The 19,304-nt window shown below is 34.5% G+C and overlaps 1 protein-coding gene and 1 long non-coding RNA gene across 4 annotated transcripts in view; one reads left to right on the top strand and one right to left on the bottom strand.

The window, feature by feature from the left end:
* LOC136031131 (TAF6-like RNA polymerase II p300/CBP-associated factor-associated factor 65 kDa subunit 6L) overlaps window positions 1-15,262 on the bottom strand; it is a 48,682-nt gene extending 33,420 nt beyond the window's left edge. For all 3 annotated transcript variants that reach the window (XM_065710450.1, XM_065710451.1, XM_065710449.1), the window contains exons 1-2: window positions 15,084-15,262; window positions 5,375-5,471 (exon numbers count right to left, since the gene is read on the bottom strand). In XM_065710450.1, coding sequence (XP_065566522.1) covers window positions 5,375-5,471; window positions 15,084-15,203 — 217 coding nt within the window. In that variant the 5' untranslated portion in view covers window positions 15,204-15,262. The remainder of the gene's footprint in view (window positions 1-5,374; window positions 5,472-15,083) is intronic.
* LOC136031143 (uncharacterized) overlaps window positions 1-19,304 on the top strand; it is a 343,784-nt gene that overhangs the window by 192,236 nt on the left and 132,244 nt on the right. The window lies entirely within an intron of this gene.

Here is a 19,304-nt window from a genome sequence, read left to right as displayed (position 1 = left end):
AGTTCAGCTAAGATATTTTAAGAGAATTTTAGGCTTGAAAGATTCATTTACCTCAGTGGTAATGAAAGTAGATTTGGGACTTTTCACCTTAAAAAGTGTTAGATTGGTTAAAATAGTGAAATTCTGGGGAAAATAATTAGGCTACCTAGAATTCAGCTTCTCAAGTCATCTTATTTGGAGAGTTTGAAGGACGGTGGGCGTGATTTGTGACCAAATCAGGACAAGAAAATACTGGACCTTTGTGGCCTTTCGGAGATGTGGAATGAAGGAAAAGGCCCATTGGGTGAAAGCCTAAAACCCTAAATGACCAAGAAATCCAAGTGTGGCAAGCTCATGTGGACTAATCTATGTCTTTGAGGTCTTACTCCCAAGCTAAAGGCTGCTGGAGGGAGGAGATTTATCTTAAGTTTGGGTTGTGTGAATAAGAACTTATTTCATTTTGTATTCGAGTGCGAAGAGCTGTCTGAGTTGCGGAATGAATGTTTTGGACGAGTGTTTGGGAGTGGGGCTAGCTAATTGAGCGGAAGGCTGAGAGGAACGCATGTGCTATTAAACAGCTGCGTAAGTTTCTTCGTTTAGGGATTAAACGTTGGGAATCATGTTTGAGGGGATAGCTTGTTACGATTTTTAGGATTTGAATTTTATTATGATTGGTGTTTGTTGGTTAATATGTTGAACCTTGGTGTATTTCTTCTTTTTTTGTCTTTTTTTCTTTTTCTTATTTGATTTATATTATCTAAAGTTGTATTTTATTCCGGAGCTTTGTTTGTAGACTGTATTCTGTGTTGCTATGGCCAGCAGGCTTTATGCAATAAATCTTATCTTATCTGTAATAATTATCATTTTTGAATCGCCCTTAAATGAAGAATTTTTCCCACTAAACAATTTTTCAAAGCACATTTTAACTTTCTGTTTTTATGGACTCCTGTTCAAAAGGGTTGCTGCTTGGGTGGAAAGAATTTAAGCTCACAATGACAATCCCCGTTATCAAAACAAAAGGGAGCGAACTTTTAGCAAGAAAATCAAAGAAAAAAAAGTTTTTTCTACTGAAAGTAAGGAGCAACATCAAAACCTAAAACGAACAAAAAGGATAATGAAAACAATCAAAAAGTGCCGTTTCGATGCCATGCGGTACCGTACTTCACAATGACACTACCGAGACGAATTTACAAAAAGCACGTAGATATAACTAAGAGCTTTTAAATGAGTCATGAAACAATTCTTCTATGATCTTGCGGTAGCCTGGTAGCTCTTGGGAAAAAAAAGTATAAAAACATACAAAAAAGAGTGATTTTACTTGTTTTTTAAGATGCTCAAAACTTCCAGCCGTGGCAGAAATTATTGTGTATATGAGGGGATCACTTCCTTCTCAAGACCTTGCTCTTTACACTATAGTTTAAGTTTTTGTCACAATGCTTTTAGAACAACACCTGAAACACAAGGGCCGTTTAATTAGATTAACGAGCTTTTGTTAAAAATTCCAAAAAACTTTAGCATAAGGAGCGAGGAACTGAGGAGGGGGAGACCCCCTTATATACTTAATAATTTCTGTTCGTTTTAAGTTTTGATGTTGCTCCTTATTTCCAGTTGATAAGACTTGAATTTTATTTAATTTCTGATCAATTTTAAATAGTGCCAGGATATTTGGCTCCCCTTCCATGGAAAATTCCTAGCCCTCATAGAAAATCCCTCCATAGAAAGTTCTTACCAAGTTAAATTCCCCTAATTCTTACTTCACTTCGTAAAATTCTTACCACACCAGGAACATTCCCCTCAGAAAATTCCATTCTGGCTGAAAACTCCTTCGAAAAATTTCTGGCAGAAGATTCCAGCTGAAATTTTTTTCTCAGCACAATTTCATTAGAAGAAAAACTTTAATTTCTGATTGTTTTAAAATCATGCTGGAAAATCCCCCTCCCCCTCCTTGGAAAATTCTTCCCGGAAATATCCCCCTGCCTCCTAGTAGAAAGTTGCTCCCACAGAAAATTCCCTCTGGAGAATTTATCCCGTTGACCCCCCCCATGGAGAATTTATCCCGTGGAAAATCCCTCCTCTACGAAAGATACTATAGACAATTCTAACCCGTTAAAATCTTTCCCGCCAGGAAAATTCCCCTTAACAGCTCCTCATGTAAAATTGAGCCAGCAAAGAGAAAATAACACAAATAAAAAGAATATCGTCCAGGAATTCTAGCACACTCTACAGAGTAAAATCTCCCTTGGAAAGTTCACCCCCCAGAAAATTCACCCAGTGTAAAATTTCGGAAAATAATCCCCACAGCTAAAAATTCCCCTCCCCTAAAAATGTCTGTATACTTCCCAGTAACAAATACTATATGTAAAAAATGGCAAATTTCACGACCAGCAGACCGTTCCCCAGAGGCTGTGGGGGAGGGCAAGTTGTCCCCCAAAGAGATAGTTGCCAAAAAGAAAGAGGCTTTTCAACTATACCGAGAAAAATGGTTATCTCGAAATTTTGATCGGACGACTTTGAGGAACAAAGGGGGTGAAAGGGGGTAGTTGCCCTTAATTTTTTTCACTCATTTAAAGGAGTTGCTAGAGCTTTTAATTTTTTTTTCGAATGAGACATTTCCTGATATTCTAGGACTATTGGCTCGATGAAATCACCCTGAAAAAATATAAAATAAACACGCATCCATGATCTTTCTTCTGGAAAAAAATATAAAAAGTGATGACACAAAAATACAAATCTTATGGTGTAATTTTCGTGAAGATTGGTTGAATTTTAGAAGGTGTTTTCTCCCCTTTTCGAAAATCAGACTAATTTTCTCAGGCTCGTAGCTTCTGATGTGTAAGACTAAACTTAATTAATCTTACATATTTGGAATTAGCATAACAAGCCAATTCTTTTGATATATCTATTGATATCAAAATTATATTTTTTAAGGTTTTGGTTACTATTGATCCGTGTTGCTCCTTATTTACAGTTTGTTACCAGGAACTGTTTGCTGATATTGGTTAGGAACACTGCACGTTCAGCTACAGCTGACTAACATAGAATGTGCAATCGATCTAGTTGAGAAATGTGAAATGAAATGTGTTGAGGACAGACAAAAAAAGGTGTGTTGAAGGCCAAACATTTTTCAGTTTCAAGTCACAAAATTTTTTAATCAATTTTGTTTATTCTTATTATGGTAGAAAAACATAAGCACTTAACACTATAGAGTTTATGCAGACACGGTTATGAAAGAAAATTTTAGGTAAAACCTCTATGGTAGAATATGAAAAACCCAAGTAAAACTCTAATGCATTAGTAACCCACCCACCCCCCACCTCACCCCCACAAGAAAGCATGAGAACGCCCTGTTCTAGACACTTAATCAATGGGTACAGCCATATTGATAGAGATATTACTTAGCATTTGAATGACACAACACAATAAATTAAACGGTACCCTGTTGGGATTTCACCCCTGTTTCTTTTCTTTTTCAGATAAATGACCTGTTTTTGTTTCCGTAATAACAATTGCTTAGATTTGCCTATAGTATTATTTTCAAGATTATTTAAAGTCTCGTTGCTAAGCTATAGTTGTTTTGCAATAAGTAAGCTTGCAAGCTAAATTTTATTTTGGTCTTTCTGTTCTAGGCCATTGGAAGATAATATTATCCAAAAGAAGACACGGATTTTAACTTTAATTTAATAGATTGGCCAGGGCCAATCTAAGGTCCATCCCTACAGAAAGTGTGTTTGTACAGAAGTGGTGTGTTGTTTTTTAGTCTACATTGAGACCCTGTTTATCGAGACTTCTAGAGTTGATATATATGTGTATTTTGTCAAGTGAGCTTTGGAAGAATGCAAGTAAGATATTTTCTACAGCCGTGTGAGATAATTTTTAGGAACCCAGGCAGAGTAGGAAAAGAGTTCACGAGAAATACATTCACTGGTATATCGACAAGGGTACCCGTCTATCCTCCAGAGAGATAGCTAGAGATATCAGTGGGGACCCAGGTTGGGTGCACCCTTAGCCTAGAGTTTGGCCCGTTTGATCGTTCGATTACGTTACCGTACCCTGGAGCAGGATATACCGTAAAAGGGTACTAACATACTTTTTATATACAATACAGTAGTAGTAATCGCGAGCCATTCCATTACAATATTTGGCGCTAGCGAGGCTTTCTCCTCGAATAAGAGGTGCAGCACCATATCCGTGCCAATATCTGGTAGCAGCCGTGGTTACCATTCCAATATATCCTTTTAATGTTTTAAACTAGTTTATACACCTCAGTAATAAATATAACAATCACTTTTCATAGCCTGTGTTCATTATTGTTTTAAAGTTTCCTGTTATTATGTGTAATTTAATTTTACTTTTCTGGAAAGTGAATCCTTTTATTAGCAGTATCTTCTTTGCTAATTCTAATGGTGTACAATATAAATACCACCAAAAATAATTAAAATCGAAAAAATGAATCTTGGAGTAAAGAAAGACGCAGGCTATTAATAATCAGTAAATTACAGATACTCTATTAATACTGTGCCAAGAGCAAGTCAACCCAATCTCACTACCCTTAAATTGTCTTAGTTATCCAGATACGACCATTTTGCAAATTAATTACTCAGACAAAAGAATATAAAAAAAAAAACAGACAAAGAAAATAATAAGAAGTGTAAGATTATTCACCTAATTAGAAAAGCACCACTTGCAATGGGTAATGGCTTCTAATGGTTCTAAGCTTTTCACTGCCATTTCGTAAAACTCACTTTCTACATAAAAAGACAAAGAAGAGGTTCCATTTACACAAAAATTTCAAGTTCTATGACTTTTTAAATCATTAACTTAAATGTGATCTTTTAGTTGTAGGATTAGCAAAGTAGTATTTTAGCTAAGAGAGCTTGTTGATGATTAATTGAACTTACTTCTAGAAAAATCCCAACAAATTAGTATCTAATATTCAACTTACTTCAATTTGTCCAGATTTTAAATTCAACAACTGAATTTTGCTTTGACTTTTAAAAAGAGTCTAACAGAGTTTTAATACATTAACCAAAAGCAATTAGAACAAACATGTCACACCTCTAATCCAAATTTGGCTGACACAACAGAAAAACTTTTGTCTCTGTTCTATCCTGTCTACAACCCCTATTTTGGCTACCAGTCAAGATAATATGAAAGGATTTGATAGTTTTTAAAAGTTCCACCTTTCCTTAATCTAGGACATCATGCACCCCCTCCACTTCTCACAGACTATTTAGCTAAAAAATTTCTAGGGGTAGAAGCTTTGTAAATCTAAGGGAAGGCCTGATCCACCTAAGTCACTGTCTCATAATACACACACTGAGTGCAATCAAAGAATTTCTTTTACAAAGATCAGCATTGAGTATCACACAACTAAGTTTGAGGTTAAGAGGCTTACCATAAACAGGTTCCAAGTTGAGCCATTTCATAGCACGTTGAACATCCTGTGTTAAGAGTGCCTTTCTTTTGCCATGTTGCATGAAGCTTGATGCTAACTAAAAATAATAAAAATGTAACCACAAAAAAAAGAAATGATAAATATTAGAATTCTTGAACTATAGGCCAACTGTGCATCGATTTTACTCAGGAATTAAGAAAGGTGAAGGCAAAGTAGTATTGCAAAAGGACCATAACAAAATAAGGTAAAACAAGGTACTCCCTAGGAAATATAGTGTAAAATATAGTGTAAAATCCTGTATTTATTTTTTTTAGTTTTTCAGCCTTAAATGAAAATTTTCAAGGATTTGATTTTCCTGGGCTTAAAAAAGGTAATGTCCCTCCTTAAGAGTACCATCAATTTAATTAACAGTAGTTTATTCCTTTGCTAATATTGTGCCTAAGGTAATACATCAGTGCTTTGACATTGGATAGTGTGTAATTTTGGACAACTATTTTGTAAAAAAAAAAGAAGAAAAAAACTTCACTCCTATATTTTGAACATAAGAGTGAACAAGAACCTTCCAGTTCTTGTTTTGTCACATTCATTCAATTTATGGGTACAAGTGTTGAAACAAGAGAGACACATTGACAGAATGCATGAGAAATATATAATTTGGGCCATATATTTGCACATTAGGGGGGAGGGATAAAAGTAAGAATTGTTTTCTTAACAAGTTTCCTTCTCAATAGTTCCTAATCTAGACCTTTGCCAACTTTTTACTTGCAGACCTAGGCCTATATATTATAGCTGTACAGGGAAATAAAATTCTTGCTTACAACTGTAGCCTTATAAATAAGGCTATAAACCACACAGAGAATTTTATTTCATGTAATATTCCAAAGTTAAAAATTCTAATTACCTGTAAGTTAATACGCTTTACAATGATTTCAGTAGCATTTGGAAAAGCTAGTCAAATCCATGTGAAAAATAGGACTTGAGAGGCCCTAGGAGAGTAAGATAACTGATAACAAAACCAAGCTTCAACCCTCTCAATTGTAGATCTTAGTCTACCAAAACCTCAGGCTAAAAAATTGCCATAATTACCTTAATTCGTACTTCGGAGCGAATTAGTTGCAAGAACTGTGATGCTCCATAGTTGATAGTGATAGATCTGGTCGCTGTGTTAAGGTCCAGCAACAAACCATCAGGACTAGAGTGTACTGGAGAGATGCAATTTAAGCTCACTCGGTAACAGTGATCACATGGTATGTTTGGTTCAAGAACCATTCTCTGGTGATTTAAAGTTGGCACCATTGCACAAACAGCAGCTTCATATTGAGTGTGCGAGATGGTTGGGTTTGACAAGCCGAATCATCCTCCGAGCTGACTCTCTATTGTCTTCCAAGAATGTCATGGTAGTGAGGGCTGGGAGGGGATTTCCCAATGGAATCTCCATGTTCGGACTCCTATTCCTTGTTGAGCCTCTTTTTGAATTCTTCAGGCAAGGTTGCAGAGACTGTATCTTGGTTTAGTTGGTTCCAATTGTTCACCACTCACTAGCTAAAAAAATCTAGTCAAACTTTTGTGTTAACAATGGATTTGAACAGCTTTTTGGAAATTCCTCATCTTTGTCTTTGATGGAGAGAAAAGGTGAACAGCTTCTGGTCTGCTTGCTGGAGGTACCTGTAGGTGAGCATCATGTCATTACGCCTACGCTGAAAAACGAGTGCTGTGACGTTCGCAGATTGTAATCTACTGCAGTAGGGCTGACTGCATAAACTGTCAATGCATTTGGTGACTCTCCTTTGGATACCTTCAACGAGCTGGATGTTGTTCCCGTAGAAAGGACTAGCTAGACATGTTCACAAACCCAGGATCTGCCTGACCAGAGCTTTGTATAGTTTCAGAAAAACTGCAGAGGATTGACTACTGAGGGTTCTTTTCCGGAGTCTCAAATTTGTGTTTGCTTCCAAAACTGCTTTGGCAGTGTGCTTGGAGTTTTAAGCTGTCATCCAACAGGGCTCCTAGGTCTCTACCACAACTAAAAGAAGGAACCAAGAACGTTGATGACGATTTGCTGTCGTATATGATGCACTGGTGCTGCAGATTGCCATGACTGAAATGAAGAGCAACGTACTTCGAGGTGTTGAAGGACAGAAGCCACTTATCTGCCCATGCTTGAAATTGGTTGAGATTGGCTTGTAAACTATTGTTGTCTACAGTACCAAATAGCTTGGAGTAGTCAGCATAAAGAGTCAGATGTTTTTTTTTTTTTGTTTCAGCTATCAAGTCATTGATGTAGATGAGGAATAAAATTAGTCCAAGGACAGTTCCTTGAGGGACACCAATCAGAACTTGGCGCGGTGTTGAATAGACATTCTCTCCGTCTATGGTAAAGAGCCTTTTGTGTTGTGCCACCAAACAAGTCCATTAGCCAGTTGACTAGCTCTTTGTTAATGCCCACGGCTGTAAGTTTAGAGTGCAAACAACTATGAGGGACTTTAACGAAGGCTTTGGCAATGTCTAGTAGAATTAGGTTGACAGAAAATCTTCTGTCAAGAAGCTAAGTAATTAGATTGTAAGCTTTGAATAGGTTGGTTTTGACTGACTTCCCGTGAAGAAAACCATGTTGTTTGTCTGAGACAATGTTGCTGGAAACAAGGTGCTTGAGAAATGAATCATTGACAATTCTCTCTAAAACCTTAATGACAGCAGACGTCAGTCTTATACGTCTGTAGTTTTCAGCTTTAGACCAGTCCCCCTTTTTGATTATGGGTGTAATATAGGCAGTCTTCCATTGTGAGGGGACTCTGCTGTCAAGAGAAAACTGAAACAGATGGCACAAAGCAGGGGAAATCTCAGTGGCTGTTTCTTTGAGCAACCTTGGGTGGATTCCACTGGGACTGGCTCATTTGTTGATATTGTGGTGTTTTAACATCTTTTGCACCATAGGTGCAGTGGTAACAACTGTGCCCATGGGAGACAGTATGTCGTATTTAGGAGGAGGCTCATTATCTGGTTCTGTTGTAAAGACAGAAGTAAACTGGTTGCTTAGTAAGCTTTCTAGTTTCTGGGTGTCACTCACTTCTCTTCCATAATCAGTAGTGAGGCGTTTAACATGGTCTTTACTGGATACACCATTCAAAAACTTTTTGGCTTACTATTGCATTCATTGGCAAGTCTAAGCTCAACATTTTGGAACAGTTGTTTAGTTAAGTTTTGTAGTCTGTTCCAAGCTTGGATGTACTTTCTATAGTTACCAGACTTATCTCTTTTTTCCAGTGGTGCAGTTTCTGATTTCTTTGTCTTTTAATAATAGGGGTCATATACTGTTATGCCTTTTATATGAGAACCAGTCATGGTTCTGTCATGTTTCTACTCCGAATCTTGGTGACGGCTGTCAGGAATTTCTCCCACTGGTCATCAACATCACCCTGAAATAACCCATCCCAGTCAATAAGTCTTAGCTCCCTTCTCATCCCCTTGTATTATGTATATGATCCTATGTCTCACCAATGGTGATGAAATGGCACCTGAGTTTCTAGCAGAACTATTCCAGTTATATTATGACACCTTTCCAGTGAAAAAAGCTAATTGCAAATCCAATTGTAAACCATGGATAAATAAAAAAAACTTTGTGCCTAATAAACGAATGTGATAAATTCTTGAAAGAAGTGTTTTTACAAGAATCTTGGAAACTTCAAAACATTGTTGTTAGTGAAATCAGTACGACAAGAAAGGAGCATGGTGCTCATGTGCTCAATAAGTTACTCCATTCTAACTCTAAAAAATTCCACAAAAGTATCCAAGATCTCATGGGAAAGGTCTCTTCAAGTTTTTCTTACTTGGTAGTATTGGTGACCCAGAGGGAGCAGACAAATGAGTATTTTGCTTCAATCTGAAAAATCCACCCACCACTCCAAAATATGCTGGCCAACATTTCTGTGATTGTAGTACATCAGCCCCAATATAAAACCTGAAAATCTTGACACAAATAAGTCAGTATACCTAGGTGATATCCCTACCGAATTGATTGTGAAATGTACCCAGTATTTAAGTGTAACTTTAACTGCAAATTTTAACCAACGTCATGTAGATGGTATTTTTCGAGTGTGTTTTAAACAAGCTATTATTTCACCTATACTAAAAAATAAGACCAAAGAGTTCCCTCTGACATAAGACCTTATTCTTCTGTAGAGTTTTGAAGTTTTAATTACAATTTCCTCTTTGATGATATTCAAGATATAATCAACCCAAATCAGATGGCTTTAGGCAGATTCATAGCACCATACATTGCTTAATTTATATACTTGAAACTGTTTTCAAACATCTCGAGTTAAATATTTCCTATTTTGAGGCTGTTTTTGCTGATATTAGCAAAGCCTTTGGCAACTTGGATCATCAGACAGTTATTGATAATGCAAGAGCTTTAAGTGCCAGACATTTTGTTTTATGTATGGTAGCTAGTTTTTGTCTGGTCATGAGCAATGTGTAGTCCTCTCTAGTGGAGATTCATCAGGTTTTACCTCAATTTCCTGTAGAGCACCTCAAAGGATGGAATTAGGTCCCTAGCATTTTAAATCGTTTTTAATAATGTTTTACCAAGTTTTGACAGCACTTTTAAATTTACAGATGATTTGACATTACTTAACTTTTGTCAAACCTCTAATACCTCAGATGTGAAACTTGACTCACTTATTAACAGCTTAAAGAATCATCTTGACAATGTTAAACTCAACCTAAGCATACCCAAAAGCAGTTTAATGCTATTCTCAATTCAATATCTTTATTGCCCAAAAAAAACACACAAGGGTTCAATATGGAGTGGATGATATAAAAAAATAAATAAAAACAAAACAAAAGAAATGAGAAGACACTCGCAAAGAAATATATACAACAAAGAATAGATTCTTATATTTCTATTAACACATAGCAGGATGGAGGCTGTTTGTCCAATCAAGCTTAGAAAAATAGTTACTGCAATGCTCCTCAGCCATGGTTAGTGGCTCAGTTAACCTGTAGACTGATACTAGTTTTTTTTTTCTATTCCACAGGGGTATCCACAAGAGAAATTTTGCAAAACGCAAAGAGAAATTTCTCCTATCAATAATTACCTTTGCATACCAAAATTAAATATGGTGAAACTGCTTGGTGTGCAGTTGGACAATGACCTTAAACATAGGTCCCACACTACTCACTTATTTAAATCTGGTAGTTTTCTCCTAAAATCTTTCTCTCTTCTCAAACAGTTCTCCATATTAATCCAGAACCTTGAAATAATTTATTGTTCTTATATAAGGTCCTGTCTTGAATATGCTTGCCCTGTCTGACACCCTGGGTTGACCAAAGACCAAGGTTCTAAAATTGAAAGCATTCAAAAAAGACTAATAAAAATTATACTGGGGAGGTCCTATACTACATATGATGAAGGTCTGGCTAGACTTAAACTTACTACATTGGAATCATAACATTAAATCCTTACCATGAACTTTGGTCACACGTGCCTTAGTTCTGACTATCATTGACGTCTTCTACCCCCTTTCAAAGAAAACCCACCAATCCTTCCTAATACAAAACTTAATGCTAATAGAGCTCCAAATACCCAACTTGACTTGTGTCCCCAAATGTTAACCATGAGGTACAAAAACTCTTTTGTTCCCTTTTTTGTTTTGCATTTTAATAATTAATTTAACTTTTTGGTTTATGTTTATCCCCTAATATCTGTTTTATCATTGTAACTGTTGTATTTGTATCATTTGTTGTATTGTGCAAGTCACTAGTCACTGTATTGTACTTGTGTCACTAGTTGTATTGTATCATTGCTTGTGTGCTATTTTAGCCAATAAATTTTCTATTTAAGTCTGACTTTTGCATTTATGATTATTTCTATGGCAAAAGGGTTGCAAGAAATGTCACCAAGATGGGTATTGTCATCACCAAATGTAATAAGCCCTCCTCCACACACCCCAGAATTACTAGCTGGCATGGCTAAATTAGGCAAATACTTTGAATCATAAATAATGGCTAACATAGCCTTTCTCTCAACATAGATTAAATGTGAATATCTTTCTTGTAACAAAAGTCTAGTTCTACCCCTCTTCACAATGGTTTTACTACCCCTCTTGTTGATTCTCTCAGCTGGCTTGGTATTTTCATTACTAAGAGTCTTTGAAGCCTGCACCAGCACATAGTCTCAGACAGTTTGGATATGCTAAGATAGCTGCTAAATGAGGAGATTATAAAAAGATGTGTATTGGTCAAGCTTTACTCAATTTTCAGTGACTATTCAATACTTTTTACTTCTGGAATTTTTTCCTTCTTAAGAAAAAGAATCCATACTAATCATTTTATAATTACATGTTTTATACTATTATATAATGTGGTTGAGAAATAAATAATAAAATAATAATAATAATAATAAAAGTAATGTTGAATATGTTAAACAAATTGATAATCATTAGTAGAGCCTAATCTTAGACATTTTTGTAAGCTTTAGGCTAATCTTGGAAAATTCCATTCAATCCCAATTACCTTAGTCCTAGCTAATAGCCAATCTAGACTGGGGCATATCTAAATCTCTAAATATCTAACATTAGGAGTATTTTGTCTATGTTTAGGAACAATACATTTTGATAAAAAATGTATAAGAGTAGGTAGTTTCTGAGCACTAGGACTTGCTTATATTGTTTCTAAAACACATTGCTTTACTTTACCCAAACTTTTCAGTAAAATTCTATATTAGCAGCTTCTGTTGATTTTGGAAAGTAGTTGCATTAGTTCCACAGAACTCCCAGGAGTGGATCAAGGAAATGATCTCCTGGGAAATAAAAGCAAAGCAATTTTAGAGATGATATAAGTAGGTAATTTTGAATCTTTAAAGTAGGGTAAGGTCCATAGTGCTCAGACTCTGCCTACTCTTGGACAAATTTCTTGATTAAAATGAATTTTTCCTAAACATGGACAAAAGCCTCCTAAAGGAGGTTAGTAAAGCAATACAATGCAAAGGTAAAGTAAGACAATACAATTTTAGGAATGATATTAGTAAATATTTTCGAATTTTTTAAAGTAGGGTAAGATCCCTAGTACTCAGACACTGTCTACTCTTGGACAATCCTCTTGACTAAATTTTTCTTTCCTAAACATGGACTAAGATGTCCTAAAATTAGACATAATGAATATAGGTTTAAATATGCCCTAGTTGATATTGAACAACATTTTCCAAGATTAGGCTGAAGCTTAGAAAACTGCCTATTATTAGGTTAACATATAGAAAAAACCACATCAAAATACAAGTCAAGAAAGAAAACAGGTAGAAAACAGTTAGAGAGTAACAAATAAAAATAGTAAAAAGAGAAAAAACAAACATAAAAGAAGGTAGAAAGAGAAAACAAAATAACCTAGATCTGGAAGAAGCTAATAAAGTGTTAATATGGAGAAACATAAACATAAGCTGTGTTTGAGAACAGTTGGTGTAGCAATTTAAGTTTAACTATAATATACATAACTAGAAATTCTTTAATAAGAGTCCAGTTCTATAATTTAAGACACAAGAAACACCAAGAATTTACAAAGTCAAAAAATAAAAGAAGATAGAAAGAGAAAGCAAAATAACCTAGATCTGGAAGAACCTAATAAAGTGTTAATATGGAGAAACATAGACATAAGCTGTGTTTGAGAGCAGTTGGTGTAGCAATTTAAGTTTAACTATAATATACACAACAAGATATTCTTTATTAATTCCCAATGCAAGGACCTTAGTAGTCAAGAAGCATCATTAATTCTTAAATAATAAAAAAACAAGAAATTCTTTAATAAAAGCCAGTTCTGTAATTTAAGGCACAAGAAACACCAAGAATTTACAAAGTCAAAATAATTGCTCTGGATTCTTTTTTCTTAAGAAGGAAAAAATTCCAGAAGCAAAAAGGATTTAATTGTCACAGGAAATTGAGAAGAGTTTGGGCAAAACATATCTTTTTCTATTTTCCTCTATTAGCAACAATCTTAGAACATATTAATTGGATTTTCTTACTAATGTTTGAGACTGTGTACTGGTGCAGACTTGGGATACTCTTAGCAATAAAAATACCAAGCCAGCAGAAATAATCTATGTTAGCAATTGTTTATGGGAAAAAAAAATTTGAGCTAATTATGCTCTTTTGAAGAAAAGTTGGACAAACTTAATGGAGAAACAATCCAATTACTATGTTGTATAATAGGGATTGGTAAAATTCTAGTTAATTGACTTCTTGCTATCTCAGAAAGGGTTTAGGTTAAGAAAATGAAACTTTCAGGGATGAATCTACAGACTAAAGTATGTCCTAGGAAGGTATTTTGAAGCAACTACCTCCACTCCTTCTCCCTCTAGAGGGCCCTGACCTTTGATGACCTTTAAAAAATGTGGGTTATAAAAGTGAAACTTTGAAAAATACTTCTTCTGCTTAATTGAAGAACAACAAAATTGTTTTCAGCTTAATAACTTTGCTTAATTCCATTTTATATGGTTTTAAAGATATGCAAATACATTTCCTAAATTTTGAAAAAAAAAAACATTGATATGGCTCAAAATTCTACTCAAATAACAGGAATTGCATTTTTCAGACACTAAAGGCAGAGAAAAAGCAACTAGTAACTGAAAATTAAGGTAAAATGTGGTTTTGTCAAAATTTCAATAGGTATAGACCTGTCAAGTAGGCAAATTTCAGGGTCCTCTAGAGGGAGAAGGAGCAGAGGGGGGTACTTTAAAATATCTTCCTAGGACATACTTTAGCCTGTGTACCCATCCCTGAAAGTTTCATTTTCCTAGCCTAAACCCTTTCTGAGATAGCAAGAAGTCAATTAACTAGAATTTTACCTAGGGATTTATAGTGATTTAACTTTTATACACAATCATTAGCTGTCTGACTAAGGTATCTTACCTAAGTTTCCAGAATTTTATAGCCTAGCCACTAAGTATTTACCCTCCATTTACATATTTGATTTTATGCCTATAAGTATCCTATAGACTTTGAATAGAAAATGAGATATATCTTCCAATTAACCCACTAATGAAATAGTTAAGAAATCAACATACTTTAGAACCAGAAATTCACCCTGAATTCAACTAGGCCAATAGCCTGACATTTATTTGGGTTGGAAATGAACTTTTGCCCTACTCCCCTAACAGGAGCAGGAGGGAACAAACACCCCCCCAATGGTGTAAAGAAAAAAAAAATGGGCTACATCCCATCCCTCTTGACTATCTGGATATGAAACCCTCTTGTCCCTCAATAAAAATCCTGGAGATTCACCCCTACCCCTAATGGATACATATATAAACCAAGTTTTATAAAGCTTGCCTATAAGCAATAAATTCTCTGTTAGTTGCTCTTTCTTTGACATAAATGAAAGTTATAGTTGGAATCAGAATGAGATTCTTATTCTAAAAGTATGTTCATTTATTAGCTGTATCATTAGTCAGCTCATCAGAAAATTTACAACCAAAGAATTAAAACAAATTTCTTGTCATATAAACATTTACAGGGCTAAATAATAAGGAACTGTGTTTTGAGCTATCTAAGACATGCTAATATGCACTGGGACTTATTTTGAACATAGGTGGTAATTCTAGTTTTCTTTTTGTTATTATTATTTGGAGATTTGACTGTTCCATTTTGTAGCTCATTGGCTAATAGGCTAGTCTAAAAAAATTATATTCAAAGCCCAATATAAAAAAATGAAGCACATTTACCTCTAATATTTGTTTTACCCGAAAAGTTGCATCTTCACCAAGATTTTTTTGAATTTCTGAATCGGAAATATCATACTGTTCCCACACATTATCTAAATCTAAGATAGAACATGCAGGCATTCTCTCGCTACAGCATTATTAACAGTTTAAAATTTTTAACGAAATTTATTGAGCTGCGTTTTATTTAAGGTGCTTTCGATTGATGGTCCGGATTGTTACTTGTAAAAATAAAAGCAAATTTTACAACTAATGACTATAATGATCAGCTCATATGCATCGGAAAACAGATGAGAAAAATAAAAAAATTGACAAGAACAAGGGAAAAGTGTTCAAACAATGGGTACAATTTTTTGAAAACCACAGATAACATGCATTTGAGCAAGCCAAAGGTCAGTGCGAAGTCCATTTCTGGCCAAGTAACTTCTGCCATGTTAATTTTTATACAAAGTGTTTCTTGCGTTTGAAAAAAACTGATGGCTCTGAATAAGAACCACCAAACTTCGAACTTGCACATATTCAAAAATTGAGATTATTTTTACTTGCTCATTTTGCTCACGTTTCCCCAAGCGTCTGAACGGGCTATAAGAAACCCCTCAGATCAGATAAAGTAAAAAAAACGTATTTTGGCCCTATATTTAAATCGTTGAAAAAGCTATCACCCAAATTTAGCTGGAATTTAGGAAGCTTATATGGAATTAAATCAATTCTTTTAGTTCTGCCTCACTTTTTCCTTCCACACAAAAAAATTCAGACCTTAAGTTTTTTAAGGGAATCTTACAAGCCCAGATAATAAAGACAAAGTCATATAAAGAGAAGAAAGTTGGTTGTACAGTTTCTCTAAAAAAATAGGATTTTCTTCTTTTTGAGCCACACACAATTTACACATGTTGTAAGTCTTTGGATTTTTTCTTACTATCCGAAACATTCGATAATGATAGTGAGGGGTATTTTTCCTGTCCTGATTTTTGCCAAAGGTCAAAGGAGCCTTTTTCGTGAGGTCACCCACATTTTCAATTTTTCTGGTAGCTTCAGCCTCTGTTTGTATTTTTATTGCTCAGAAAGCAAATCAGGTGCGCTTAAACTGGCTTTCACCTAGAAGAGTCAAACTTGGGGAATAAAACAAATGAAGACAAAGCTTTTCATTAGGAAACTCGATAAAATTTAGGTTTCCTTTGGGTAAGAAACCCTATTAGAAAAATTATTTTATTGCTCCGTTGTAATAGATTTGTTTGATGTTGGTTTTGAAGTGGCTAAATAGATCAACTACAATAGCTTCAAGAAGTTCTGCTGTCATAAAAGTCAGTTAACTGGCAAATCATAGACCACTTTATTATGTTACGTTAAGTGACTGACATAACAGAATTTACTGCCCTACTTTTATTACTATGGAACAGTTGTATAAAAGTTTATTCATATAGGCCGTAATCTGCCGAGCATATAATTGGGTCACCTAATATGCTCTCACTATTATTTTATGAAATTATAAGCTCTGTTTTACCAACAAAGAAACACACTAAAAATTTGTTTTATGAGATTAAATTAGCCTATGCAAAAATTAAATGAGAAATGTGAAGTGCTAATATTCATTTGTAAGTTAGATTTCTTGTTTTACTCCGTGATTATTTGTGTGGTTTGATAGATTATAAATAACTTAATTCATTTCTACCCCTTCAATGGCTACAAAGTTATTCAAATGCTTCTTCCTGCTGTTCTTGAGCTTTAAATGTGTATATACATGCAGGTAAATAAACCAGGTCAGAAAACATTAGAGTCAGAATAAAGACAGGTGAGAAAACACACAAGAGTTTTTACAAAAAACCCATATCTCTCTCATATAGCTACACTAAATACTTTTTTAATGTTGCAGCCTAGCAGCAATATTTTCAGTTATCTTAATCTCCTGCAGCAGATGGACATTCAAAAGAAATATACTGGACGTTTTGTCCAAATTTATTTTATTTTTGGAAGCGAAAAGAGTCATCGTCTGGGGACGACCTGTTTTTGTTTGGCTCCAGATAGATGGCGAGATGAATTAGTAATGCGTAAACCTTCATCAAATCCATCTTAATTTTCATTTCATTATACCCCTAGAAAGTTCCATAGAACGCATTTTTTGTATAACTTACTGTTTGAAATACCATCAGTCAAATGAGTTTCCACTACTACTACTACATTTAGTAAATTTTCATCAGCCTTTCAGATTCAGACATCTCAAATTATAAACCTAAGAGTTATAATTTGGCAAACTCTATTAAAGCTTTTTTTAAATCACTATACACTTCTGTTATTTTATAAATTTTGTTCATGACCTTCATTAAATTGATTTAACTTAGCAGCCAACATGTTTCAAAAAACTTGTTTACCTCGTTATAGGCACCTGTTAAGTCAGATCTGATTGTAACATTTTGTGATGCAACCACTTTTTTAAGGCGGATGAGGAGCAAATATGAGATAAACACCTTTTTAATAATCATCATTTTGGGTGCTGACCAGCGAAACAACAAGTAAGATTTTTTTCTTTTAGGAAAAGATAGTCCGGAAATAGAAGCAAAGAAAAATTAAAATTCCCTTTTTTTTACTGTGTTTTCAAAAAAAAAATATAAAAACAAAGTCTTTCATTCTCATTAGATTTCGAAAAATATCCTTTTGTCTTCATTTTTTTTTTCAGTCTTTCTCATTTCTTTCTTCTGCTATTGTGCTTTCTGAGGAGCAAATATGAGATAAACACCTTTTTAAAATTCATCATTATGGGTGCTGACCAGCGAAACAACAAGTAAGATTTTTTTCTTTTAGGAAAAGATAGGCTGGAAATAGAATCAATGAAAAATTAAAATTCCCCTTTTTTTACTGTGTTTTCAAAAAAAAAAACATAAAAATGAAATGTTTCATTCTCATTAGATTTTGAAAAATATCCTTTTGTCTTCATTTCTTTTTCAGTCTTTCTCAATTCTTTCTTCTGATATTATGCTTTCTTTTCATAATGCTGTTATTTTTCCCCACCTTTCATACTGTTGCTCTGTCAGGGTTAGTACTAAAATCGCTTCTTTGTTCACTTCAAAGAGCCCAAAATAAGGCGGTGAAGGCTAATTTTCTTCTCCCTCAGTTATACACTTCTTCTTATCTATATAGTGATGCTGAAATAACTCTGATGGATAGGTAAAAATAGTTTTTATTTAGCTCATTTCGCTTTTCTAGGCACACTTTTACCGTCTCATCGGCAGTTTTTTTCACTGTACCTAAGTGACCATCAACAGATGCTCAGATGTCTTTTGTTTTTCAATTGAGTCTGCTATGGGACTCTATCCCTTTTGATGTCCCTCTATCTTCTTCTGCGAAGGCGTTTTTTCAGCGGGTCTTTGTGTAGTTTTGTCCAGTAATTTTTTACCCATTTGCTTATTTTCTCTTTTCCTATTGTTTTTTCTTTTATTTTTTTCACTTATTTACTCCAGGTTTTTCCAATTTCCATTGATAGTTAATATGTTATTTTAATTTGTTGAAATATTTTCGTCTGTGTTGTCAGTCTGTAGTTCTGAGAATGTTTAATGGATCCCCTCAAAAGCTTGCTTCCGGTGACCCAATTTTTTTCCGCTCATTTTTTTGTGACGCAGAACACATTATATTAAATACTTAATATAACACGACCTAACCCCTAACCACCTCTATATATTTGATATTCAACAGAAATATACATAAATCTTAGTTTTCTCACTGAAAAAAAGCAAATTATAACTTATCCAGGAAGGGAAACCGGTTTCTGCTCAATCTTTCACAGTGTAATTCTTGAGTGTGTCCTGTTTAACAGACAGCTACCCAAATTTTTACTATTGTTGTAGACAAACGGCAACATTTTCAAAATCAATTGAAAATTGCTTTATTATGCTTAATTAAATTCACGCTTACTCTTGTAATTTTCATTGTTCATGCACCTCTTGACTGTCTGATTAAATTCAAAAAGTTTAAATTAAACACAGCAAAATTTTTTCTGTCCTTGTGGATGAAGATGGGTGGGGTACTTTAAATAAACATAAACTCATGTAAAATTTAGTTATGATATTAACTTATAATAAATAATTCAATCTCTTTGACGAATTGATTACTAATCTCTTCTAAAATTGTAAGAAAAACAGTTTCCACCCATGTTATTCATTCTTTAAATTTTCCGCTTTAATTTGACCAGTATGCTCGAAGAACAATAGGTTCAATTTTCTGCTCTTTTCACTC

This window comes from Artemia franciscana, chromosome 9, assembly GCF_032884065.1.
Source record: "Artemia franciscana chromosome 9, ASM3288406v1, whole genome shotgun sequence".
Classification (NCBI taxonomy): Eukaryota; Metazoa; Arthropoda; class Branchiopoda; order Anostraca; family Artemiidae; genus Artemia; species Artemia franciscana.
Note: the sequence above shows the minus strand (reverse complement) of the source record. Positions and strands in the feature narration are given on the sequence as shown.